At 45.8% G+C, this 27,879-nt stretch overlaps 1 protein-coding gene across 1 annotated transcript; it reads right to left on the reverse strand.

The window, feature by feature from the left end:
* Positions 1–486: 486 nt before the first annotated feature.
* LOC119437284 (60S ribosomal protein L10a-2-like) lies at positions 487–27,879 on the reverse strand. The gene is made up of 5 exons (XM_037704342.2): positions 27,731–27,879; positions 27,309–27,464; positions 6,291–6,439; positions 5,234–5,406; positions 487–716 (listed from the first exon to the last, which is right to left on the reverse strand). The coding sequence occupies exons 1-5, from the start codon at positions 27,733–27,735 to the stop codon at positions 546–548; spliced, it is 654 nt and encodes a 217-aa protein (XP_037560270.1). The 5' UTR covers positions 27,736–27,879; the 3' UTR covers positions 487–545.

Consider the following 27,879-nt stretch of genomic DNA (forward strand, 5'->3'; position numbering starts at 1 on the left):
CTGCCTCGCCGTTCCTTGAACTCGCAGCGTCCTTAACCACGCACCTCCATCAATTGAGAAGATGTTTTTGGGCGGTGTCCATCAAGGACGCTACGAGTTCAAGGAACGGCGAGGCAGCGTGGGCACCGCCTCCAAGGACACCAGCGACCAGCAGCGCGAGCCAAGCGTTGGCGATGCCGCTGGACGGAGGCGCGTCTTCACAACACGCACACAGTGACGTCACCACGCTTTCATATAGAGATGGGAGACCCGTCTAGCAACTCGTTCAGTTCATTCTGACTGCCATGGGTAGACCACGGAAATTAGACACCAGAAGAACAGCGTGAATACAATGCTCGACCATGTGTGGTGTTTGACACAGCTTCGCTGGACATACACGTTAGCAGGCCGGGATGGCGGTAATTTTTTTGTGTGCTTGACATCCGCAACAAGATCTCGGCATCCACTTTGCAGAGTTTGCCAAGCAGCCGAAAAACAGACTTCACGTAGGATAAGGCACTGCGCATTTAATGGCAGCTACCTAACGCGGTACGCCAAAACAGGGCTCAGTAGAGTCTCTGGGGCGGACCCATGGTGGACTTGATGTGCAGGGAACGAATGTTCTGCCAGTTCTTCTTCAAAAGAGATACTAGGTAGTTGACGGCCAGGGTGATGTTCAGGGCCAGCTCGTCCGGCTTCATCCCGACATTCCCGACAGCAACTGCAAGGCACAGCACCTATCACGGAAGAAAAGGTTTACGGTGAGAACAAGATCATAACACGAGACACTAAAGGGAATGATGGGCATCAGAGCTGCACAAGGGGTAACCAATGAAACCATTCGATGTCCAGTGGTAAGTTCATGACATGCATTTCCAGAACACAAGCATCTTTATGATACAATGCCCTCAAAAGCTTAATGCAGAAACCGTTGTGATCTGTCAATCACAAAATACCTTGGAAAGAAATGTAGGAAAATGGAGCACTTGTCACTACCTCACGCACTTTCAGAATGCTGCATCTTTCGAAAGCTCACACGAGCATTATGTAAAATTAAGCTGCTTGGGCATTAGCTATTACTATAGTGTACTAGAATATGGGGTAGTGTGTTCAGGGAGGACCTGCGGCTGCCGCACTTGGTGACTTGGTGTCGAAAGCCACGAGATGGTGCTACCAGAGCATGGGCTGTTGCATCATGCACCACTTACAATGCGCTAAGGCGCGTTGGAGACATCGCGCTTAAGAATCTGCTTTTTAATCGCTAACACGTCAATGCTACCACGTCCCTGCTTCGACGGCATCCTACTGAACCAGAATCCGTCAGAGAGCTTCTTGAAAATGCACAGATAACGGCGGCATGCACATGCAATTCTTACAATTACGTGTCACACATGAACAAACTGTATCAATGAAAATCTATCTCCTTCGTATGCAAATATCACTCAAACGATACATGAATATATTATGTAGAGAGACTGGCTACTGCATTTCTAAAAGTCACAGGATCAACAATATATTGGATATAGAAAAAGTATTTAATTACAATATGATTAACTATTTACTCCATTATTTAGGTAATATGAGTAATACGAACCAACAGCAGAAATATTTTTCATTAATTGATGATCATACGTTTTAATTACTTGAGTTATTTCAAGGTTGGGTAACTAAAATTCAATAATGAGGTAATTAGCATTCAGCCCTTTATATTGCGGTGACAACCGCTGTGTGTAATTCAAACTGGAATACGTCTCAGGGAAAATCAAGTCTTTAAACAATGAGTCGTTAGAACCACATTAACTACGAAAAAAAAAGTCACAAACAACACAAACTTGGACGTAAGCTCTAGCGACGGATCGACGGATGTTGGCACCGTCGCTGCTGTCGAATGGGCTGGCATCAAAGTGCCGGACCTTGCCGCCTCACCGCAATGCATGGCGCGTGCCGCCCCTGAACACACTACCTCCTAGTAAACTTGACTATTATATAGGGGTGTGCAAATATTCGAAACTTTAGAATAACCAATCAAATAGTGTCCTTGGTTAGCAGCGCGACGACCGGCGTCGGAAGTGAGGGACAGGAAAGAGCGCACGCCCAATGCTTTCCTGTCTCTTCTCACTTCCTGCGTCGGTCGTCGTGCTGCTAACGAAAGATGCAACATTACCAACATGCCTGTTCCAGCATTGCGATATATTGTTCTCTTCGATTCGGTCCTCGAATCGAATAGTCAATTTTTGAAAATACGAATATTTGTCGAATACATTACGTCGTCGACTGCACAAGATCAAACATGAAATTGAAGCGAAAAATGCAATATTTTTCATCCTATCCACAGTGGACTTACCGTACTAGAGCACGCTACGTACGTCGCTCAGTCAGCCACAAATTTTCGGCTAAACACGATCACTCACAATAAAGTGTCGCACAGCATTCGGCATTGTTTGATACTATTTACAGAATCAGACCTTGTGTCCTCATCAGATTAAATCAGGAAGTGTTTTATTGCAGCATACTTTTATATGATGTCGCACCATCTGCCGCAACAATTCGACCCACAGAAAAAGTTTTTATTCTGCCGTCCCCCGCAGACGACACGCATACATTTCTGGTCGGCACGGAATACTCAGATATTAATTGGTGCTCAAGATTACTTTTACAAACTGATAATACATAACCGCGTGTATTCTGAGAACGCGGAGCTTGTGAATAGGTTTAGTTGCTCTAAATGATCTTTGTTCTTTTAATAAGAGATGCTTTATAACGTGAAGTGCAATGACAAACTTTCTATTCCTGCGAGTAGCAGGATTTTAGATTGTTTCATCTTCATGATGAGAAGGCTGTACAATATTAGCAAACTATCCAAAAAATAGTCAAACGCCTTTAAAACAAAGTGCTCGCGACCTCAAATGCTTTTCGTTATACAGGTCACTTCGTTGAAAAGCTCGCGCACCGTACAGCTCTATAGAACAGACTAAGCATGTTCAGTGAAATATTTAACATGAATTCATAGATACTTAGTGAATGAACTCGCCAATTTTTTTTATTTTTTTTGCCAACTTCGTCTGACAATGTGCGAATGCAGTCAACCTTATTGCACAGTTTCACAGCATGCTCCGCGACGACACGCAGTGCCCACCCAAAGCAAAGCTGAGATCGCCTAATGCCGCTGTCGCCAACTTGCCGTCAAAATTCGTGGTTCGTTTACGGGATCAGCACTGTTGTCTTCGTTCATATTGGCGTCCTTTCCGCCCTAGATGGCTTTAAAGACGTAGTCGGTCGTCTGTTACGATTACATCACGTCATCATCAACTACGACGTATTTGTTAGCCATCGCAACCGCTGACGCGTTACAAGAAGCAGCGTACCAGTTGAGCGATTCCTGGAGCAGTGCATCAGGACTATACCAGGGGAGTGACATATCCATAGAGAATATGGGGACAATTTTTCTGTTGTCATCAGCATCTCCTGGCTACAAAGGCAAACACATAAAGCCTCTAGAGTAGTATTTTATTAAGATTTTGGCTTCATTGCTTCCTTCTATTTATATTACCAGTACTTACTAAGAAGTGAATGCTTTTATTTTCAGGTTTTACAACAAAATAACTTAGTGAACTCTGGACATAGCTCAAAACGTATTTAGCCCAGTCCAGTATTGAGCCGACACAAAGGTGGTCGAACTGCAGTGTGCAAGTTTTGGCGGTGATCCATACAGAAACATTCCTCAATGCGGAATCGCATCGATAAGGCGAATCGTTTGCTTCGTCGCTCACGCTGTTTTCTGCCGTTTTGCCGCTTTAAACAGAGTGAGGCGGTGACGCACCTCGATATTGAAAGTGCCGCCTGCGCCGCCGCTTACGACCCAGAACAAAAGTACACTTCAGGTGACCGCTGGCGCTGCTTAATTTACGTTACAAGTCGGCGAGTAAAACTAAAGTGTCCAAGTATTTGTATGTTGCAAAAAAATACAGTAAATAGGCTTAAGCTTGCCTCTGGATAGAGGTGCTCCCGTAGTTCGATCGTGCCGCGAAACTCAACTTTTGTCATCCCACAGACTACATGTATACTTCTGACATCGACCCTTTCGTCAATGCGTCGCTATCTCTGCTGTTAGCGCTAGCACAGATCACACCTCGGTGACTGTGGAGGGCAACGGCGACACATGCTAGGTAGTTTCATTGTAAATCAACAAACTACCGTCAGAGATGCCTGAATTTCTTCGTTGCAAAGGCAAATTCATTGTAGTGGTCTTCGTCGCTCACGATACGCTCGAAAGATAGGATTTCGGCTGGGACATAATCATTCGTTATACAGGTCGCTGTAGAGGCGTTTGACTATTCGATATTCGATTCGCTTCATTTGACAGATTTGTAGTCGGTCTAAAAAATTGCTATTCGCACACTCCTAGCTACAGTATGAATCAAGGAATGCAAACTTTAATCCTTGGCGCTCTACTGTTTGCACAACATTCCAATTATGCTGAATGAACTGTAGGAATGTCAAGGCAACACATTCGGTTCCACAAACTTGCACACTAACACTGACTGGCAGAGCAAGGCATACCTTGCATTACACATCTGAGGTCGCCAAACTAACACCAGCTATGAAGAAACAGCGCTGCTCACAAACCTGTAGAAACGACATGCAACTATTACAACCTAACCGCAACAAGAGCCCCACGCAGGCGTCGTCCTACGTACACATCAATTACTGACAACCACTTTAGCCAATTGGAATACATTTGGTCACTGGTGTCTTGGTTCACTGCAAGCAACCAAGAAAATGATGCCTTTCATCTAGTCTCCATTCGCACCTTCATTTTTACACACTGAATAAAGGTCTGAGCGACATCTTTCAGACTCGTTTACACCAGGACGCTCCCTATAAAAGCTCTAAAACTTGCCATAAATGGCTAGAACACGATAAGAAGTACAAGCCATATTTCACAGAACGGATCAAATCCGTTATACCAACAAAAATACAGGCAGCCAACCGTGCTACCACAACTAACAGCAGTTATCCAGTGTGACTGCTTGAAGTCAAACATAATCTGCCTACTAAAGTATAATCGCATGCATAATCTGTCAATATCGAGAGTTTTGTACAATCTTCTAACCATCTTGCTGCACGTTATACAAAGTAAATACAATTGTTTCTTCGCACCTCCCTATATGCTATAAGGCAATCAAATTTTATGATGGGAACGCAGCTTAAGCAGCTAATCGTGTCAAATCGGAAGAGGAACTACACGGCATACCTTCTTCATCTGGAACTTGATGGTGGCCTTGATATCGTCAAGCTTAGCTATCATGGAATCATTGTGGGTAAGCAGCGTGGGGAACTTCCCTGCCTTGTTCAAACCAGGGCCCAGAAGACGCGGAATCTGCTTGATCAGCGACTCGGACGCCATGAACGCATGATACTTCTTGGCTGTAGTGGTGAGAACGGAAATAAATGAGGACCCGACCTAAAGGCACACTAACAGAAAGGCCTAGGTGATGCTAATAGAACAAAAGCTAATAACTTGACAGGTGCATTTAAACTAAAGGTGAACACACCAGCTTGATTTTCTTTGTTTCATGCTACCACTGAAAACAAGAGTCAATTTTCAACTAGTGTACTTTGCCCAGGCATATGTTAGCTGTTGGCTTCCAGTTCCAGCTACCAGTTCAGGCTACATAGTGTTAATCGAGAGAGAGAGAGAGAGAGAGAGAGAGAAACGTTACTAAATTAAGAGAAAAACCGCATTGTCCTTCAAGGGCCCCGGGCGTGGGTGAAGTTCTCAGTCCAGGACCCCATTAGCCCCGGCTGCCCGGCGCGCGCTCCTGACCAGATCGAGCTGGTCCCAGGAGTCGACGCTGGACAGCGTCGAAACACCCCACGTTTGTGTGTTGGGGTGTGTTTTGTGGGTTTCCACTAACTTCAGGTGACACGTGCAGTTTTCATCAAATCACTCTGGTAGCAGCTCAACTAGCCGTCCCACATATTTTGCTTAGTGCTATCAACAGTGCTCATATCTGACTTCAAAGAGGACCACATCATTGTGTTGTTAGTTTTGGTTTCGGTATCCTGTCTGGAAACCCTGTGAACCTCTGTGGCGCTGTTGTTCCTATGTATATATTTGGGTGTCAGAAAATAAACGGGCATCATTCGTTGGGTTACGGCTGGTTGGATTTCTTCGTCGGCCCGTAGGCCGCAACACCACAATCAAGTGCCAAGCTTTAACACAGCAGGTTATAAATTAATGCCAAAGCATCAAGCGCCCCGGAAGACACGGAATCGGCACCAAGCAGATTATACATGCAAGCACGCACCAAGTTTCTTAACTTGCTTCTTGTTTTTGTTGAGCTTCTTCAGTTGCTCAACGTCAAAGCAGTCGAGGTTGTGGCGTTTGGCCTCATCGCAGTGTTGTTGGTCACCCAAAACGCACACACGGAACTTCGGCCTAGGGATGTACCTTAGCCTGTGAGGTAAGAGGAACAACTTTAGCATAGCAATATTTAAAAGCAAATACAACAAAACTGTATTACACGTGCTCAGAAATGCATGTGCAATCAGTGCACTCCATTGCCCAATGCTCGAGTCACCACTGAAACTATGCACATAAGAACTCCACCAGCCCTTTAGTTTATGAAGTCCTCAGCATATCTTGAAGTCGCAGCACAGCACTCCGAAAAGCTTCTTAATCACACACACACAAAAAAAGCGACAGCCTTCGAACGAAGCAACAGACGCAGAAAACGGCAAATTCTTGCTTACTATTCCACTACAGACGTAACGCTCGCGAATAGTGTGGGATCCATACTTTGTAAAAATCCATTTCATTTTCCGCACCCTTCGTCAGACTTGGAAGTCGTTATCGGCGACATCGTACGAGGGTTGATGAGAACGAAAAATAAATCGTTACAAAATACGACCTCAGGACGACTATCTGCTGCGACTTCTGCGATGAAACTGGTCTATGTTGTAAGCGCACCAGTCATGTATACGACGGCCAGCTTCCAGAAGCCACCACAGCGCAGCACGTTCAAAGCTTTAAGACTTAATTCAAGTACACCCGGCTAGAGCACTGTACAGGCCGATTTTTCAGCCCGGGCCCGGCCCGGGCCGGGCCCGTTTTTACGTTGGCCTGCTCGCCCGAGCCCGACCAAAAGTTTTATGGCGAGACCCGGGCCCGGAAATAATCTACATTACCCGCCCGGCCCGCCACCCCTTTACCTTAGGCCCTAGCCCGGCCCGAGACCGAAAACATCACCTAGCGGCATTAAAAAAATAAAATAAAGAAGATAATGAAATAAATTTATTCTTAGTGATAAATACCTATCATATGCAATTATGAACACCATTTCAGCGGTCTGAACGCAAATACCAGCGCGCGAAGTAGTACGAATGACCCTGCTGAGCAGTATCACCAGCAGTTTCCTACGGCGCGACCTTGATGCGGCCCAGTCCACTTCTATCGCAGCGCCGCCACATTATTTTTCCACGTCGGGCGCCTCACTGCTATGGTATCACTGCAAAGCATGCGCCGCCCCAGCCGCTCGTCCCATTTAACCGTATCCTAGTACACTATATAGCCGAAGCGCAGCCACGACCGGTCGTGAGCGTAGCGCATGGATCGAGTCACGGCCGCCTGGATCGGCGCGCGTCGATCCAGGCGGCCGTGATCGAGTAAATGGAGAAAGCTTCTCGTTCCTCCATGGTGCAGCGTAATGCGCTGCTGCTGGGCGGCCGGTTAAGAACATGCTTGCAATCATGGATGGACGCAGTGCCATATTTCAACCGCGTGACGAATTATCTTACTAGTCATCGTTTTACCAACTCGCCTTTGAAGAATCAGCAAGTCGCGAACGCGCTTGCACCACGCTGAAAGCATTATTTACATTGATTTAGGTAAGGAATACAATGGCATCCTTTGGTTTGAGGCGACTTCGGTCTTTCTGAACTTTTACATTCTGTGCAAACAGCGCAAAATACGACGGAAGAAGGGAAGTACACACGAGTAGCACTGCTAGCTTCCAGCTGCGCGGGGGCAACAGCTTTTTCAGAGTCGAGACGCGCGAGGATAACTCACAGCACGTTACATGCACACCACCCGAAAGTCCGAGCCCGGCCCAGGCCCGCGTCAAAATGCCCGGCCCGGGTCCGGGTCAAAAAGCACATGCCGTACCCAAGCCCGGCCTGAGCCCATGAAAAAAAAAAAAGCCCGGCCCACGGCCCGGCCTTTCGGGTAATCCCGAGCCCGGGCAGTACTCTATACCCGGCTTCCCTTGACAGAAAACTGAGCTATGGTGCGCTACAAGCCTTTGGCGTTTCGGGAATCGCAACCAGCGAAATCTCCCGCTACGTTCAACGAGTATGAATCAGCAACGAATTCATACATCGGAGTGTTCTACCACTGGGCTAGTTTCGGCATCTGGCAAATAGTGTCGCCATGTTTCTGGCGGCCAATGGAAAATTAAATGCCATATTTGGCTCAAATTAATTTAATACCTACGAATGATTAAAGTAAGATTACGGAATTATGTGTAGACAAAAGTGCCTCGTATTCTGTCTTTTTCGCGTACTTTTTTGTATTTGGTTGCTTCATTCGTTGCGCAAAAGGATGGTACTATCCTGCATGGTTATCGCTAAAAATTAGATTGTCGGGTATTACGTGCCAAAAGCACGATATGACTACGAGGCACACCGTAGTGGGGGACGCCGGAATAATTTTGACTACCTGAGGTTCGTTAACGTGCACCCAATACACGGTACACGGGCGATTTTGCATTTCACCCCCATCGAAATGCGGCCTCCGCGGTCGGGATTTGATCTCGCGCCCTCGGGCTTAGCAGCGCAACGCCGTGGTTATCGCTTCAACTGCCATTCTGTTGGTCTACTGCTACTGGTACTCTCTGCACACGTGATGTATACTGTCGGCGTATCGGCGTAAATGTTGTAGCGCACAGCGCACAACTCTGCGCTGCAACATTTTGTTTCTGTATCAGCCAGTGGTTCCAGCAAAGTAAGGAAAACGGAAGAAAGGCAACAAGGCGTTCTGCGCGGCTCTGTTGGGACAACACGGAGAGGGACAGCAGGGCCACTTTTTTTTTTTTTTTTTACCTTCCAAGAAAATGAAAGGTAAGCACGCTTTTCATGCATTTGTTTTGTAGCGAATAGCCGCTGACCTTATTGAAACGGCTATAAGACGACATGAAGGGTCTGCCGTACGCGGTATATTCGTCTGTGTACCTGTAAAGGCATTGAAGCTATACCTATCGACATCAGACCCCGAGTAGAGTGAGTGCTAGCTAACCGGCTGATGAAGATTGGGCTTCGTTTTATCTCGGTGAGCCGGCGACTGTTAGCTTTCCTCAAAAAAAAAAAATTTAGTTTTATAATATTTGCTGAAGATAAGTCAATGCGTACGGCACGTACGAGGTGATTAGGTTAGAGAGCATTGCCTGTTAATTCATGGTTAGGAATTGCAAGCCGCCTAGCGCGTCGCGACGTGCGGAAACCAAGGGGAGTATTCCGCGACGATCACTTTCGGAGACAGGTATCGCCTTGGCGACAGTATCGCTGTAAGACGCGCGCTGATTGGCTGGTTGAGCACTACGTCACGCGAGAGCGATAGTATCGCTCCCCGATAGTATCCCCTTTATGCTACCCCTACAATGAGCCGCAATCCGTCGATCACTTTATTATCGTGTCGGCGGTTTTCTAATAATCGAAAACGATGTTTGGAAATTCCACTTCGAAATTTAGGTCTGCCTTTATCAAGTTCTGTTACTCACTTGGAGCAACGGTATTAGGGTATATCCACAGGAACGTTTGCCGAGCCATTAATAATTTCCTGTGACACAAAAATATTGCCGTATTAATATTACCCAATTTTCTACGATTTAATTATCCTTCAATAAATTATACATTTAGGAAATAAAAAAAACACGAATTCAGTTATAATAATAATCAAAATTTAACTTACACATTATTACGTCTATCCTTTACTGTATTTTACTGTGAAGTTCAATCATTGCATTCTACCGGTGCTAACATATCGGGCGTTAACGTGGAGGTTAACAAAGAAGCTCGAGAACAAGTTAAGGACCGCACAAAGAGCAAAGGAACGAATAATGTTAGGCCTAACGTTAAGAGACAGGAAGAGAGCGGTGTGGATCAGAGAGCAAACGGGGACAGCCGATATTCTAGTTGAAATTTATGAGGAAAAAATGTAGCTGGGCAGGCCATGTAATGCGTAGGCCAGACAACCGGTGGACCATTAGAGTTACAGAATGGATACCAAGAGAAGGGAAGCGCAGTCGAGGACGGCAGAAAACTAGGTGGGGTGACGAAGTTAGGAAATTTGCAGGCGCAAATTGGAATCAGCTAGCGCAAGACAGGGGTAATTGGAGATCGCAGTGACTGCAGTGAACATAAATGTAGGCTAAAGATGACTATCAAGTTCATATTATTCCTATATAGGCAAGGCTGACTAACTTAGTATAGACTACTTGATTTTATGTTATTATCGGTTTATTTCTCTTCACTTATTCATTTACCTTCCTTTTTCAATTACGCATTTATGTATTAACTAATTTATTTTAATTTTCAATCATTACCACCGGTTCGCGGCCTATCCCCCACAGTGGGTTTGTGCCATTGAGGATTCATCATCATACGTCCCCAATTGAAGGAGCTCTGCGCAGGCGCAAAAAAGCAGTGCAAACGCTGCTTTCTCCGCATTGTCTGCTACGGCGCATGCAGGGCGCATTTTTACGTTACAAAGCGAACTTTTTTGTCTCCAAAAAACAGCCCGCTCATATGTTCTTTATCAGATATTCATCTGCGATGTGCAAGGTTCGCGGCTGTTGACTGAGAACTAAGCAGCCGAGCAGATTTTGCATCGAACGACCGACTTCGCGGCAAATCGCGCTGCGGCGCGTTTCGTATACGAAGGTGCTTACGTGGGCGCTTAGCGAGCCGCGCGCTCCGGTGTTCCCGCAGATTTGTTCCCCCTGTGCAACACAAATTCTTCTAAAGTAGGACATGCTCATACAGTTGACCAGTGGCTTACGACTTTTGGAAGCTAGCCTTCTTGTAATGGGCATTCGGCTGAACAAGGAAGACAGGGAGCAAATAAAAGGTTGAACAAACTAATCCGTCAGTGCCTTATGCACAAGTGAATAGGACACTTATGGATCAAGATAATTTACCTGTCAGAAACTGATCAGTATTTTCATACAGCCGTTGAGAAAGCTTCCTGGAATGAAGTCTTTTCTCTCTCTTACCAAACCCGTTACTTCAATATAGTAGCAGTTAAAGTTAGAACTTGGAAATATGAGTTGACCTACATTGAATTGAAAGCACTGTTTTGCGGAAACCGCGCTGAAATTTGTTTCAGCAATTGTGTCATGTGTAAGCATATAACTTATTACCTCATTTTTTTTCCAGACCACGGCCCCAGCATGAACTCCACCTCCCCTGAATCTGTCTCGTCTGTGTGAGTATGCAACAGGTGCAGTCTCCAACCTTTCAACTGGTCTTGTTTACTGATGTTTTGCATAAGTAATCACAAATAACTGTTGCGGCCAACGATTTCCTTGTGTGGGACTGTGACATGCAAAGCAAAAGAAAACGACTTTTGTTATTCAGAAAAAAATTGTAAGAAGCTTTGTTATGTGATGATGCGCATATAGAATGTGCAGTTTGAACTGTAGATACGAGACACTAAGCTCTGTAATATTGTTTTGTGTATTGCATATCTCGCTGTGCAAAATTTGCGAACGAAAATGCGAAATAAAGCACATTTCTCTGCTTGTTAATGTCCTGCCGAAACGCGATAGACGCACGCTATGGCGTACTGGCCCTCGTATCGTGAACGAAATAGGGTAAACTTAAGTACGGTTGGCGCTGCTGACACTCAGTACGCGAACGACCACATACACAAATAAAGTGTCATTTGAAGAAGAACGAGGCGGAAAATGACAGCTGTAAAGCAGACTGCAATAGCAAACAACCCGTGCTCATTTCCTCTTGCGTCTGCCGAGAAAAATCGCGCGCTCGTCGAACGCATAGCAGACTAGCGGGATTGCGTCTCGCCCTCGCGCATTAACAGAACAGTTGTCATGGCAGCAGCCCTAATTTTATGTTTTAATTTTTTTTCTTAAAAGCATGACCTACCAGCCACCAGGGGATAAACTGGCATTCGTGAGGCAATTCCCGTTTACCTAGGGATATATCAGCTGAAATAGCCGTGGTTCTACTAGCACAGCGTTCCCCGGCTACTGTACCCCGGCCCCGCATGACGCCAGGTGCGCATGCACTGCAGAGGGTCACATGTGCCCATTCCGATGTATCACTTTAACTCCAGTCTTTGAAACGTTCACGTTAAAGCTTGTAGAGAAACCACCCCGTCCTATTGGTCGCGCTACAATTAAACTCTGGGCTAAGGGCACTGTTTGCTCTGGAGAAGCGTACCGCGCGGTCTATACTCTGCAGAGCGTGCGGCAGCCCACTACACTATACGGGGCCGCGCCTTGCGACGGCTCTTGTGTCCGAGGTAGGGCGCCCAGGAGCATGCGCGGCCTAATTGAAGATATGCGTGCAATGCTTTTAACCAGCGGTGATGTGACGAATCGCAAGGGCACGTACCAATGTCACTTGACATAAAAAACGAAAGAAAAAAAAAACGCATGCGCTTTCACCGATTCCAGATAATGTAATGAGTCAATAAAGGGATATACATAACGCGTGTAGGAGCTAGAATAACTATAAATACCTCTGAATAGTGGTTGCCTGAGCTCGTTGGTTTCACATAGCCATAAAGAGCTACTGCCCATTTGTGACGTTCAATTTCATTTTGCATTCGTTTCTATCACGCATGCGCAGCAATGAGTGGTGATGCCAGCGATAACCGCGACGCGGCAGCGTCCGAGCTGCGAGGCACGTTCGAAACAATGGCGAAGCTCGAAAATAAAATAATGGTTCGTTAAGAAATGCGGCCCATGAACGTATGCCGTTCGGTGCAGAGCGCTTTATGTTGATTTATTCATGAAGGTTTCGCGCAGCGGCTTCTGAAAAGGCATGTTGCACCAGTTTTGCAAAATAAATATGGCGATTTCTAAAGCCGTACACGTGCAATATTTACAGCAATAATACGCGCGCTCTCAACCTCTGTACCAGGCTATGCGCACTCGAGCGTTAGCTGTTTTGCATTGTGCTGAAGATACGTGTTTTCATATTTAACTGTATTTTAATTACTGTAGAAAGTTTATTGTTTCTTAGCGTTTATATAACAGCCATTGGCAGCCATTCTTTTTGATGACACACATTAATACCAGACACAATCGCTGTGTTAGATCAGAAAAATATGCATTACACGAAGGAACGTAGCATCTACATTCAAAACCTTTGAATGTTCCAGTATTGATTTGAATTGTGGGGTTTTACGTGCCAAAACCACGATCTGATTATGAGGGGGGACTCCAGAATAATTTGGATCACCTTGGGTTCTTAAATGTGCACCTAAATGTAAGTACACGGGTGTTTTCTGCATTTCGCCCCCATCGAAATGCGGCCGCCGTGGCCGGGATTCACCGCAGCGGCAATTCACCCAAGAGAAGCTGCAAACGTTAGAACCGCCCACCACACATTTACATTAGAGACGAATGATTTTAAACACTGAATTAATGGTCCTTGCATACAGTGATCGGCCGAAACCGTCAGCTCACGGTTCTCCGCATTCTCGTAGATTATCCGAAAATAAACTAACGAACCACGTTATACAGCATAATTTACCTTTAGCATTTTTTAACGGCAAATTCATGTACTCAGGAACTTGTGCGTCGTCACGATGCGATTCTTTCGGTCTCAAGACACTTTCCAACGAAGGGACGTCACTGCCGCATTTCCAGCCCCTCCACATATTTCTTGTGGTGATCTCAGATGTTCTTGCGTTGAGTAAAGTGTTTACTCTAAAACACGCGGCGATGGTTGACGCACTTGGCCGTTTACCCACTCAACAGGTGATCTCAACTACAGTATGTCAACTCTCGTGTGATCTTCCCGATCTTCCGCCAAGCACGCCACCCATGTTCTCATTTTCACGTGACGCGCCAGTTACTTCACAGCGTCATAGTGAACTCGGAGGAAGAACACAATTCTAGGGACAACTTAGGCAGGAAAAATCTGGTGTGACGTCAGAGAATCTATTCTCTGGATCCAGCCAGCCTGCGGGGAGACGCATATGTGCTGGCAGCTAGACGGCAGCCAGCTAGTTCCGGTCCTGATAGAAAGTCACGTGGGCTGGGTTCCCATGACAACCTGAAGCTGCACGAAGGTCGCAAAATCGAACGCCGGGACATCTGGCCAGCTGGCCGCAGGATAAACGTAAACATGCTACCAGCAGCGGCCGGCGTACGAGTAGGGGGGGGGGGGGGGGGGGGGGCAAACCGCGGACGATCTCCATCTCGCTCATATATATATATATATATATATATATATATATATATATATATATATATCGAATTACTATTACAATAAGTGAGAAAGCCTGGAAATGCATCTGTCAGGTATTTTTATTTTTAACAGACATAAACCTATTTCTCAATCACATGGTGAACCATCGAGGCCCGCCAAATAATTTGAATTTGCATTTATTTGTTGACGCTGTAAAATCTATATGTGATGCAGGGACAAATGGAACAGAGTGCGCAGAGGTCCCTGATCCAACCCAGTAGCAGCAGTGCAGAGCACAAAAATAAAAAATAAATGCAGATTTGTTGCAGACAACTTCACTAATTAAACAAAGAATTTTACTAGGTGTTTAAGTCTACAGCATAAGTGTATCGCTAGTTAAGGTAATAGTACTGTCGAGGTTATACAGAACAAAGTACAAGCAACATAAATTATTCTCTATACTCAAAATAAAGAAAGACGGCAAAGGTGTGCGAACTTGGTGAAATTAGAAGCCGATTTCCAGGGACGCTGTTTTTTTTTGTTTTTTTTTTTCGAATAGTTGCACTAAATGTTTCAGTTTCCTGTAGTTACATCGCATACTACAAAAAGTTACCCGTATTCTGTGTTACCCGTGTTCCGTTTGAAACCTTAATTGTCCCCGTGTAATGCTTTGAAGCACTTCTTGCTGGAAAAAAAAAAAAGAAACAGTAATTCATCAATAAACATCTTACTTCGCCAGAAAATTTCAAAATGTCCTCCCGGAACGTAACGTACTCCACCCGGAACGTAAAAATTTTGTCGCACATCGCACTTACCATGACCCCTCTCCCCTTTACACGAAATATAAGTTTGTTGTAACCAACAGCTATGTCGGAACAATGGGAAGCATAGCTGAAAGCGGCAATTTCACACGCTCGAATAGTACTATTACACTTGAATAATACACTTTAAAAACTTTTTTTTTTTTTTTTACAAGGACCGTGTTTGCTCCAACCGCTTGAACTTCACAGCTTTCATAGCGTACCACCAATTATCGCAAAATTTGGTCTTGGTGGTATTTATAGTTCTTTCAGGGTAGCGGCCTCAATTCTACCCCGCTCCTTAGACAGGCTCATAACACTAGAGTGCTTGCATACGTAATTTATTGCGAAAGCCCCAATTACCATCTATTTTGAACTTAACATCCACATCCTGAGAGTAACAAAACATGAAGCTGATCCATTTAGTTCAGTGAGAACACCAGACGAACCCAATATATCAGGCATGAAAAAGTAATAAATAAAAATGACGGTTTATATTTATTCGTAACGGTTCTAAATAAGCCAAAACCTTAAGACTTCGCGACACATTGTACTTAAAATGCGGCCTATTCTGTCAAATTATAAAATATCTGAAGCAGAGTTATCTTAAAACATTGGGAAACGCAGCAAACAACAGTGTGATACTTTCGAATACTTGCTTACAGTGTTTTTAAAGCTGCATTTGATCAACACGCATTAACCATAGCGCATAAACTTCGCATATTGTTTCCCATATGTTCGCAAAATTTGACCTCAGTTGTATGTGTAACTATCACAGCGTAGCCGTCTATTCTATTGGAAAAAGCGAACTAACTCACTCACTTGGAACGTTACCTACATATTGCCCATACCATGCCCCTAATTTTCCCCAGATATAATCAAGTTGCCTTGTTTAGCTCACCGAAGACACGGAGAAACAACCTATACGCATCCCGTATATGGTGCACGGCAACAAATGGGAAAACAAGGGTTCAGTAATTATCGGCAAAACTTGCATTTAAAGCAGGAAAGTGAAATTTTCGCAACGCATTGCGCTTAAAATTCTCCCTATTTTCATGGAATTTCAAGTCCGTATCTCGCGCAGTTGTTTTAGGAGTCTGGGAAAGCGGCGGTATGGCACCCTGAGCCGGTATTTTGTAGCGATACGTTATGCTTTATTCTATACTACTCTTATCATCCACCGCTCACGCAGTGTTGCCAGGCTTGGCTATATATAGCCAAATTGGGCTACGGACGGGAAAAATTTTGTGGCGTCGACTTGGACGAGTTGGCCATGTGGCTATATTTGGGATACTGAAAATCTGCGACTTGGCTGTTTCGGCTATAAGTGGCACCCTAATCTACGCTCCAGAAATGGCTCTGATCGGGTAGAAGCAAATCTCGAAGGCTGTGTTTTAGCTGGCTGAGACGGCCGCGTGGCTGCGCGTGTGTGCGTGCGCGAAGTAACCCCCCCCCCCCCCCCCCCCCCCCGGCCTTTCCTTCCCTCTCTGCGCCGTTGTCTGAGCCGTTAAGTGCTTTGATCTTTGATGCACATAAACTTACACCCTGCATGACCGTTAGGCATCCAATCCGGGTGAACCTGGGAGTAATGGGTTTTTCACAGTACACTGTACTAACATGGCTATACTCAGGAAGGGAGAGCAATAACATAGGGTTGGAGCCGTCGGGCGATCGTGGCGCCGACATGAAAGAAGGTAAGCACGGGTGGATGACACGCTCCAGTGTGTTCATGGCAATGTCTTCTGAATGAAGTATCACGCCGGGGACAGTTTTCGACCTACTCCACGTTTCTGGCGCAAAGCATTACTGCCGTTTTCCTTTTCCTGCTAGATGAATTTTTCTTCGTGCTTAGATTCGAGATTCATTTCGATAAGTTGGACGTAAGATCGGATCCTCCTCAGCGAGGAGAATCGAAACATGGGGAAGTGGGCCAAGTATGCGAGAACGTATAAAAAGGAATGGGAGCAAGACCCCGAGCCAAAGGTGGGTTCTGGTGCTTTTACTTCTAGATGGTTTGCCGTAACGTCGTGGATGCAGATACTCATTCTGCTAATATCGAAACATGTTTGCCACGAAGACATCAGTGCTTCACGTCACATGAACTTCACCCACCGTGTTAACTTGTGAGGTGTCGTGCTGCTGGCTCGAGGACACGGGTTTGATTCCCGGCCACGGCGGCCGCATTTCAATCAAAGCGAAATGCAGGAACACCCGTGTACTTAGGTGTACGTTAAAGAAACCGAGGAGGCCAAAATTATTCCGGAGTCCCCCACTGCGTCATGCCTCCAAATCATATCGTGGTTTTGGCAAGTAAAGACCCAGCAATTATTAGAGTTTTAGAATAGGCCTCAAACGAATTGGGGCCCCAAAGAAATAGCGTCGCAGCCACTGCGCATGCGCAAGACGGAAACTGTGTTTAAGTTTAGCGTCGGGCCCGCTATTTCATCGATTTAGTGGGAGCCCCAAAAGCTGCCCCAAAAGCTTTCGTCAACAAACATGGCGGCGCCCATCGAAGCGACGGCTCTAACCTAGCACAAAACTGGGCTCGATTCGTGGTAATGCGTGAAGTTCGTACGCTAGAAGAAGTGATTGCGATTATCGCTTTCACTCAACATGTGTAATGAAGTTTGATTCATTATATACGCCACAGATTCCGAATTCAATTGTCGATTTCATGGCTCGTACGCCTATCACGGATTGACTTGGCTGGGTGAAGGTGCGTAAAGTGTGTTACTCAAAACTAAACGCAACAAGTTGCATGCCGCTAATAGAATATGTTCTAAATTGTAATTAAAGGCGAAAACACGAAAGTCTAAATTACTTTTATTGCGATAGCAATTATATGGACACTCAAAAGCAGATTTCTGCCATCGGCGTCGCCGTCGCCGTGAGGTTCCGTATGACGTCAATGGAGATGAAATCGTCGCCGCGCGCCGAACGCTGTATGTGCGAGTGAAAGGGCGCGAGGGGCGCGCGCTCTCACGGGGAGTGAACGCACGGCGGAGAACAAACGCGCGTTCTGCGCCGTGTTCCCTTAAGGGCTGCAGAAGTAGGCGTCTCTTTCCTCCTTTACAATCACCATATATGTAGAGCAAACGCGCCTTCTTCCGATGCGCGAGAGGCCGTGGGGGAGGGGGGGGGGGGGAGGGAAGGGAGGCGACGTTTAGCTGCGGCACCAAGTGCCTATTTATATCAGAGGCTCCGGCAACAGTCACCAACGCCGCACGCATTTTGAGCGAACGCGGGCAAAACGCCGACGGCGTCGACAACAGTTCTGCGTGTTGCCGGTGCTGCTGCATGTCCAAGTTTATACAGCTGATAAAGCTAATATCATTACTCCATATAGCTCTACAAATTTGCTATCGCAATTGATGCTTCGCCTTTCAGGTGAAACTGCGACAACTTTTTCTTATCATAAAATGGTATATTTTATTTTAATATTTATAACATCTTTTCTTAGACGCCGTAGTGACGCTGCAACGCAACACGCTATTGGCAAACGCAAAACGCCTATTCCAAAACTTTTCATTCCTGCATGCCCCAACACTAACACCCGCAAAGCTCTTTGGGGCCCCAAACTTTAGGGGCCCCTATTTTAAAACTTTATTAGCCATCAACATGGTTTGCTTTTTGACAGTAACCGGTTTTCACAGCATTACCACTGTTGTCAATTTGTTTACCATTGCTCTTTGTGCGCCATCACGGCTTTTACCATTTCGAGCGAGTTACGTTCGGGACGTGCTCGTCGCCGAAAACGACAGCGCGCTTCTTACACTAGCGTGCCGGTTTGCGCAGTAATCTTTTGAAGCTCCACTTACAGACAGTGAGTGGCATCTGTTGCCTGTCCCTTTTCTTAACGCCATGTTCTTGGCGTGCTAGAGACCTAAGATGGCGGCCAGGTTAATGTAAATTGACACTATATAGGTAGTTTGTGTCCCAGCTAATCCGGCCCAAGCTAATTGAAAAAAAAAAACGAGAAAACAAGATAGAACGATGCGACAAATAACGTGAGATATCGTAGCGCGAAAGACTTGCTTTAGCTCATCAAAAAAGAAGCCGTGAGCACGTCGCCATCGCAGATCGCTGGACAGCTAAACTTCTACGCTGTAGGCAGAGATAACGTGAGTGATCGATGACCCTGAACATTATTTTGTGTTCACGCCAGCTAAAAAGCAGAGTTCGTAGTTAATATTACTGTAAATAACTAAAAATAATAACTTAGTACTATCTGTCATAAAATAAAAGCACTGATTTCGCCCTCTGCAGCGATTCGCTGGAACTTAAGAGCTTCCGGGGCCAACGAAAAAGTGTTCTGTGCAAGCATGATGTCGCTGTTGTTGATCTAAAGGGCCGACCGTCACGGCGGCACGGACATTTTGTTACGACGTGTTGTGCAAAAAAAGGATTGCCGTAGTCGAATGTGCAAATGCGTACAGAAATAAAATTGCAAATGAAAAGGGGTATTTTTGGCTATGAAATATTTTGCACTTTTTTTTCTGTTTGGCTACATTTGGGCTACAACTTCTCTAGCTTTTGGCTACGCCGCCTCGTCGGACCTGGCAACACTGCGCTCACGGCCGGCTGATCCCATTGATAACGTGAGCGGACCGTCGCTCAGACCACTGACCAAGCGCGAAAAGCGCGAAAAGGCATTAGCATCGGAAAGGCATCGCTACAAAATACCGGCCCTGGAACACTTCAATATCCAATTTTCTAGAAAGGCTGCTAATGAACCTACACAGAAAAACACCTATCGCTCGTCACTCAGGACATTGCTTCGTACTTCGAATAAATATAAACACCGTGCCTCGCATAGTTTACCGAGGATACCGGGATCAACAACTAAATGCCGTGTATAAAGCATAAAAACTGGGAGAAAGCGAGTATTCAGTAGCGGTTTTCCGAGCACAAAGCAACCTACACAGTTCAAATTTTCGGTACACGTCACCACAAAGTGGCCTTCATTTCTTCAAAATATAAAATATCTGCTGTTCTTGCTCCTGTCGGGAAACAAGCAGAGTGTAGCTCTTATTCATAAACGGCCTGAAAATAAAGTGTTCTATTGGCATTGAAACGGCTCTGCATGTTCGACTGAGCTCGATAAGTCGTGATTACACAAAGAAATTCGGCAGTCAGACCTGTAAATGGTTTGATTAGATTTTTGATGGTGATAAGATATTTATACTGCAACGCTACGTAGACTATCTCTGGACGAAGATTCAATAGTTCCAGCATGTGATAAACCAACGATTCCATGCAGTAAGCAGTAAGGCACACCGTTCGTTGGGCGCGGCTGATTATATATTCGGACCTCTCCCCTCGCCCGAAGGTTTCATTATCAAGCCGATTGTTTTGTTTTTTCAAGTATGGTTAGGCCATAGGCGGAAAGTTTTCATTTTTCCGGGGGGGGGGGGGGGGGGGGGGCCGACCAGCTTTCCGAAACCTACACACACACACACACACACGGGTTTGTCGGCTTCCTATGATATATATATATATATATATATATATATATATATATATATATATATATATATATGCACGCACATGCACACACACACGCCCTCTGCTAACAATTTTTTATGTCTAGCTTTATGGCGAATGCAATTATATCGACACTTCAGGCAAATTGTCGCGGTTGTCGTCGCCGTGATGTTCCGCATTAAATCCAAAAGCCATATACATGAGCGACCCATACCCTGTGGGTGCGGGGAAAAGCACGTAACAGTGAGCCGAAACGGATGGCGGCTTGATGGGCATTATTTCCCACGCGCTCAATATTCGGGTTAGTTGTAGGTCACGTAATCAAACGCGAATGGGAAGGAAAGCACGCGTCTTCTCTAGCCCTACTGTAGCTGTGAATGACTGTGCGCGGCTGACGCTTAAGGGGCCCGCGTGCCATATCTAATTGATGGTAATCATTGGTGGGTGCAATGATAAAGGGCGACCAGGGATGGCTGCTAACTTGATGCGCGCTGTCTTCCCTGCCGGGCTGTCTTTCTGGGCCCCTAGTGTTGCAATGTTAAGAGACAGAGGTCATCGCAGACCACTCACAGAGGCCGTCAGTAGTGGACATAAAAATAGGCAGATAATGATGAATTTAATTTTCGAAGTTGCGGTGAATCGCGCGGCTGTACGAACCGTTCGCCTCCTGCTGCCGACGTTCTTCACAATGCTTGCGTTGTGAAAGCGAGTCCTCGAGGTCATCCAGTGAGGTATTTACAGGTTTACATGGTCCGTGCTTACTATGTCGACTATGCTTACTATTTTAATTTTAGGTGAATGTTTACTACAATTTATATGGCCACTATAACTAACGTATAGACTCGTGTAAGGGCCACACTTTTCTGTCACGATTTTGACGAGCCTTTCATGGGACCGGGTCATTTGACCTCATTTTTCCAACTACGAGTATGAAATCCGCCGTAAACATCCGCGATCGCCTGCTCTCGACATCCAGTAGCGACGCGCGAAAGTACGCTGCGCGCGACAATACGTGGATAGCAAAATCTCGGTTGTCGCAAGGGATTGTGGGGTACGGCGTATTCTGCTACAACTTCCGGTTCGAGACCACGACGCCGTCTATGCCGCCGTCACTTGGTGCCCATGCATCACGCGCTTGGTCTTTTATTTACTGCCGAACGTTAGTGAAAAACCACGATGCAAGCACCGCTGGGCAGTTCCAAAACGTAGGTGTGAGCTATCGCTCCTTCGTACTTACGTTGGCGCCCTTAGAGTCGTGTATTTTTAGGTGGCAGGCATTTCATGCCCTAACGTGTTTGTGTCGCCTCAAATAGTCATATAACGTTTATCAAGCGCAAACGTTTGTCGACCACAAATAAACGTTCGTTAACTTAAGTAGTAGCTTTTAATAAGTGGTAAGTCAACCTAATAAGTGGCCGTTTGTTTGCTGTTGCTCGAGCCCGTGCAACAAGATATATTCGCCGTCGTTGTAACGCTTCCCATAAACGGTGCAGTCGATCGCTTCGTCCGCTGTTTTGTCTGCAGCGGTGCCCAGCGCGCGCCATGTCGTCGGCTGCTGTGCCTTCGCAGTCTCCCGTTTTTTCTCAAGAGACGCATGTCGTGAATAACTGCAGAGAGAAAGCACTGATTTAAGTATCTGAAAAGTGCACGAATTATTTTGACGTTACCTCTCCCCCCTCTTTCGTACAGCCTCAGTTGCCTTTTCGTTGTACCGGAATAAAGACGGCACATAATGTGCTGAGGATCCTTGCTGGGTGCACGTGTGTATTTAACTGATTGTTAAAAAGGGCGTATTTGTACTAGAACGTTAGAAGACGAAGTTATTCGCCAAAACACTTGCCTGTGACGAAACGATCTTCACATATTCGGGCTCCTACGTTCGGTACCCACGGCTCGCCGTTCACGGTCGCTCGTTTGACGGCAACTGCCTGTTTACGTCTGTGCGCTTCATTCCACGGAAAACGAAACATTTTTTTTTCCTTTCACGGAAGAGTTCGCGCACCCTAATGCCTAGCAGCCAACCATAATCACGTTGTTGAAGCGTGTTTTCTTCGCGAACAGCGGGAAATCGCATTGCAGACAGAAACTGCTGACAAGGCTGAACAAAGCAAGAGAAGCGCTAACCCTCGAACCGGAAGTCGCTAGCTGACGACATCGTCATTTTGCTATCCACCTATTCGCTGTTGAGCCCGATCAGAATCAGCGCACGGAACGCGATTGCTTCTCGGTTAGATGTCTTTTCTTTTAAATATTGGCTGTCATGTTATGGATGCGGCCCTTACACAGGTGCGATCCTTACACGGATTTACACGCTAGAATCTTCCTTCGTGTAAATGTCTTCTACTTCGCTATCACTAATACTGATTCGCCTTCCCGGCCAAACAGCACTCATTTTTTTAGTACTTTGAGTCCGAGTATAAGCGCTGCTGCGCATGACTTCTATTTATTCTGATTTTGAGTGAATCCGGCTTGGCATCATTTCGGTTACTGAGTGAATTCTATATGCAAGGTGTTTCAGCGAACAGTTTCCAAAACTTTTAAAGGTGGCCTGTGGCAGATAGTACAATTCTAGTTCATAAGCTCGTCTACTCGAAGAGGCGGGCATTACTTGCACAAGAAATTGAAATGCATAATCGACTAATGAACAAATTTAACCAATTAAGTTTTTAGCTAATTACCTTATGGCCCATGTTGCAATTTACAAATTCTAGCCGTGGAGTGTGGATCCACTTTGAACTAAATCTCAGGCTGACACCAGTGTCGATATATTAATTCTCTAACTTTGCGGAGAAATACATTGGCGTGCCAGTCACTTTCTCAACAAAATGTCGTTTTATGCATCAAATCACGTAAGTATGAAAAGAACAAATTATGGGATTTTAAGTGCAAAAACCACGATCTGATTATGAGGCACGCCGTAGTGGAGGACTCTGGAATAATTTAGACCACCTGGGGTTCTTTAACGTGCACCTAAATCTAAGTATACGGGTGTTCTAGCATTTAGCCCCATCGAAATTCAGCCGCCAAGGCCGTGATTTGATGCCGCGACCTTATGCTTAGCAGTCCAACACCGTAGCCACTAAACAACCACGGCAGGTAAGCGCAAAAGTAACTGGAACGCCAATGCGCTTCTCCGCAATGTTCGGGAATTAATATCTCGAAACTGGTGCCATCCTGAGAATTAGTTCCTAGTGCATCCGCCTTGCGAATTCCACGGCTAGAATTTGTAAATTGCAACACGGGCCATAAGTTAATGTTAAAAACCTAATTGGTGATTTTTTAATTAGTCCATTATGCATTTCAATTTTTTGTGCAAGTAATGCCCACCTCTTCTCTGTAGACCAGCTCATGAACTAGAATTGTGCTATCTGCCACAGGCAACCTTTAAAATTTTTTTGAAAGTGTTTGCTGAAACACCCCGTATTTATGGCCTCTGCATGCAAGAGGCGATGTTTCCATCCCTAATGCATAAATGTTGTAAATAATTAGAAGAGTTTCATTTATTTTGTAGCCAGTCGTTAGCATTCATTGCCTACTGGAAAGAGAATCAATATTGAGACATCACTCACGTGCTTTTCATACGCCGTTGATAGAAGACTCTGCCGAAGGGGTCACTAAAGTCTGCAGGGTTTTTTTTTCAGGGTCAAAAAGCACGCAAAGTAATTTAAAGTGAGGTGAACATACACCAACATATTCATTCTCTAGGTATAGGCTATCCATTTAGTTGGCTACCTCCTTCTCTTTCAAAAATATAATGAACTGTCCTTTGTATATATTTAAATATATTGTGTTTGTTCCGCTGTTCTCAGCGGAAATTACAAAAAAAAATGTCCATGAGAGAAAACGCGGATGAGGTAGCCGCCGCTGGTGCTTGTAATGCGCCTGTCCTCCTATTGTCAGGATTAGCCGAAATAAAGCGAAAGTATAAATTAAAAGCCGTGCACGTCCACGCCAACAATGGTGCCGTAAGCTTTTAGCCACAACTAAAGTGAAAATGTGGAGGCAATGCAAGAGTCCTCAAATTATGTGGGTAACAGAACTCCGGTAATGACATTTTAGGGGCGGGGGGGAGGGGGGCTCAGCCTCCCCGGGAAAATTCCGGAGGGGGCTCGAGCCCCGGAGCCCCCCCGTAGTCGGCGCCTATGGGTTAGGCGGTAATTTGTTACGGCAGAAACTGTCTAGCGCCAGGACTTCTGCGCAATGCGAGCGTGTATGGCAAATCCCGCGCATAGCCCGCTACAGCGCGTCACGAGGAGGCACAATACTCGCTGCCCAAACCGGGGATCAGTAGTAAAGAAAAGCATTATTAACGTGGTGACTCTATTAACAAATAAAATTTAGCTTCAGCTAAAGCAAAAGTAGCAGAAGTGGGGGGAGGGGGGGGGGAATAGCATACTTTGCCCCCCCCCCCCCCCCCTGCCAGAGAACTCGTCTGCTAGCCAGATAACTTCCAGAGAGCAGCCAGACTATCCTGCTGCTGGCTCTGGCGGCCCGCCGGTAGCCAGCGCCAGAAGTGGAAAATCGAAGAGGCCGAGTAGTGAGTGCGCACCATTGCGCACTCACTACTTGCAAAAGGATCGTACAGGTGTCCACAAAATAACTCGGAACGCCAGACCGGTGGCCGCTCGTCAGCGAAGCACACCCGCGGAAAAATACAGCCTTGGTCTGCGCGTGCGCGGCATCCCTAGCAAGCAAGCCTCGCTCCCTAGTGCATCTAGAAAGGCGTTGCCTTGCGCCAAAATACTTGCGGTTTGTCCCTCTTAGCGCTGCGACAACACATCTGGGGGGAGGGGGCTGTAGGCTATAGCGTGCTCGCGGGCTATGCAGCGTTATCTCTAAACGCACGCGTAATCCTTGTGGCGTATTCTCGTCGGAATCTGCATTCATTCTAAGAGATAGTCATGCCGTCTGGACAGCTTGCATGGATGGAAGCCATGAGCGTTTATAACTTTTAATTATACTTAATGTCTTGCATGTCTGAGTCAATTATTTCGCCTAAAGAAACTATGAATTCATAGCCTATCTTTCATGTGGGCGAGCGCCTCGGCCGCCTATAATAGCACTGTATAGCGCACATTTCAACCGGATTATCGTGTTGCGCGATGTATTTTAGTCCTCGTGCAATTATATTCCGAGCCGCATTTACTACTTGATAATAAGAACAGAACTTTGACTTTGACAGAACACGACGGCTCCTTCAACAAGGATGACTGCATGTAGTAATAAGTTTTCAAAATGACATCAAATGGCGTATTCCAACACGCCAATTTCATGCACAGGAATTAATTTTATGCATGCGGAACTATAATAAAGGTCTCCTTAATGCTTCGGAGGCACAATGAACATAGCATATATATTGTGTGCTATTTATTTACGAAATCTGACCGCTTCGCTAATCAAGCTGTTCAGCTGTGCGAGCTGAATGGTAAAAAAAAAAAAAAACTTTCATTGGGGTCTTATATCGATTGCTAAGACGACTTTGACGGCGAAAGCTTGAATGTGTTGACGTCATTTCATTTGCGATTGTCTGCTTATGTAGGGTAATTAATTGAATAACTACTATTTGGTCGTAATTCGGTTTATTGTTTTCTTACTTGATGTTACGGAGTCTAATTGATCCTAATTAGTATGTAACTGCTCTTTGAAACTCGTAGTCTTAATTTGGCGTGACCAGGCTTAACACGGAGCCTCGAGTTGATGTTAAGTAATCTATTACTGTTCGCAACCCTTAATTACTTTTAACTTATCGTAATTATTCTTGGTTACTCAGTAATTCACTTTAGCACGCTTTAAAAAGGTGTCGTATGATGTCCGTGTTCTGGTCTTGTTAATTACCCTAATTACATTTAGCCATTACTCTTTATTAATTTTAGCTACTGAGAGCTTAATTCACATTTACATGCTTTATTGAACGGTAGAGGTGTATGCCGCTTTGATTTTTGCTACCGCAAGTGTTGGTCCACGATGGTCACATTCCGCGAGTAATGAGCCAGTTAAGTGTTTCGCTTTAAAAGGCGCCGATGCCCAGTAACGCGCACGCACAGCAAAGCTTATGCTCCATCGCGTGCACACGCGCGCACACAGCGTTTTCGAGAACGCATCCGCACAGCCCCCTTGTCACAACGCCAAAAGGCACACAACTATATTCCTTTGGAGCAAGGCAACACCTATTTAGATGCACTGGGGAGCGAGGCGAGCTTGCTAGGGAGACCGCGCATGCGCAGACCCTGGCACTACTTTTTCATCGGCGCGGAACCTGTACGCTCGTTATCAGCCCATACACGTCATTCTGTGGCACTGCGGTGCAGCGAGACCACGAACGCTATAAGGCCGAGCGCATGTGCGGTTAAAGGAAGGTGCTTAACGTCGCCCCTCGTGTAAAACAGTTCTGAACGACTATTGGGTTGCACATGCTCTTCTGGGCGGACAATCTGAGACCGAGCAGCCGCTGCCAGGCGTGGCCTCGTACAGAGTGAAGCGGGCCACGCACACGCACTACACAGCAGTGGACCGCACTGCACAACGCGACTAAGGCTGTCCGTTTCAGGTCAGTTTTGCGCGATTTGGGGCTAAGGTGGAAGATGGCGTGCTCGCGTCGAAGCTTACTTGACGGTTCCTGAGAAACGTTTGTCCTTCTGGGGATCGTAGTTCTTGAGCGCGACCTGGAGCTCCACCGACTCGAGGAACTTGCGGCGCTTCTGCGCCGACTCTCGCAAGACCGTTTTGATGCACTCGGACAGCGTCTCCTTGGTTATTTTGGAGCTGTAGAATGAACAATGTATTACAGCAATGAGTGTCACAGTGACTACGTAATAAAGTGCGGGTGGGGAGCAATTGAAAGCTCGTGTTCACGCAAAAGGCGGGCGCTACTCATAAGTATGAGCTTAACAAACACGCAAAAACAATAAAACGACCGTGATTAGTAAAATACAATCATGTACTGTACTGTCATGCATCTAACTATCGATCGTTACACAAATCAGAGCCGTAAACATTAATTCACCGAAAGATTGCAAAGGATTACATACCTCATGATTTCAGAACGACGTCTTCTGGAACACGGCACACGACCAAATCAACTAGCGGAAGTGGAAGTACTCGAGAGTCCTTCAATACAGCTAGATCAGATGCTCAGCTAGACTCCTAGAGTGGCCTGGGGTGCGATCACGCAAACAGC

The sequence above is a fragment of the Dermacentor silvarum genome, chromosome 1, assembly GCF_013339745.2.
Source record: "Dermacentor silvarum isolate Dsil-2018 chromosome 1, BIME_Dsil_1.4, whole genome shotgun sequence".
Classification (NCBI taxonomy): Eukaryota; Metazoa; Arthropoda; class Arachnida; order Ixodida; family Ixodidae; genus Dermacentor; species Dermacentor silvarum.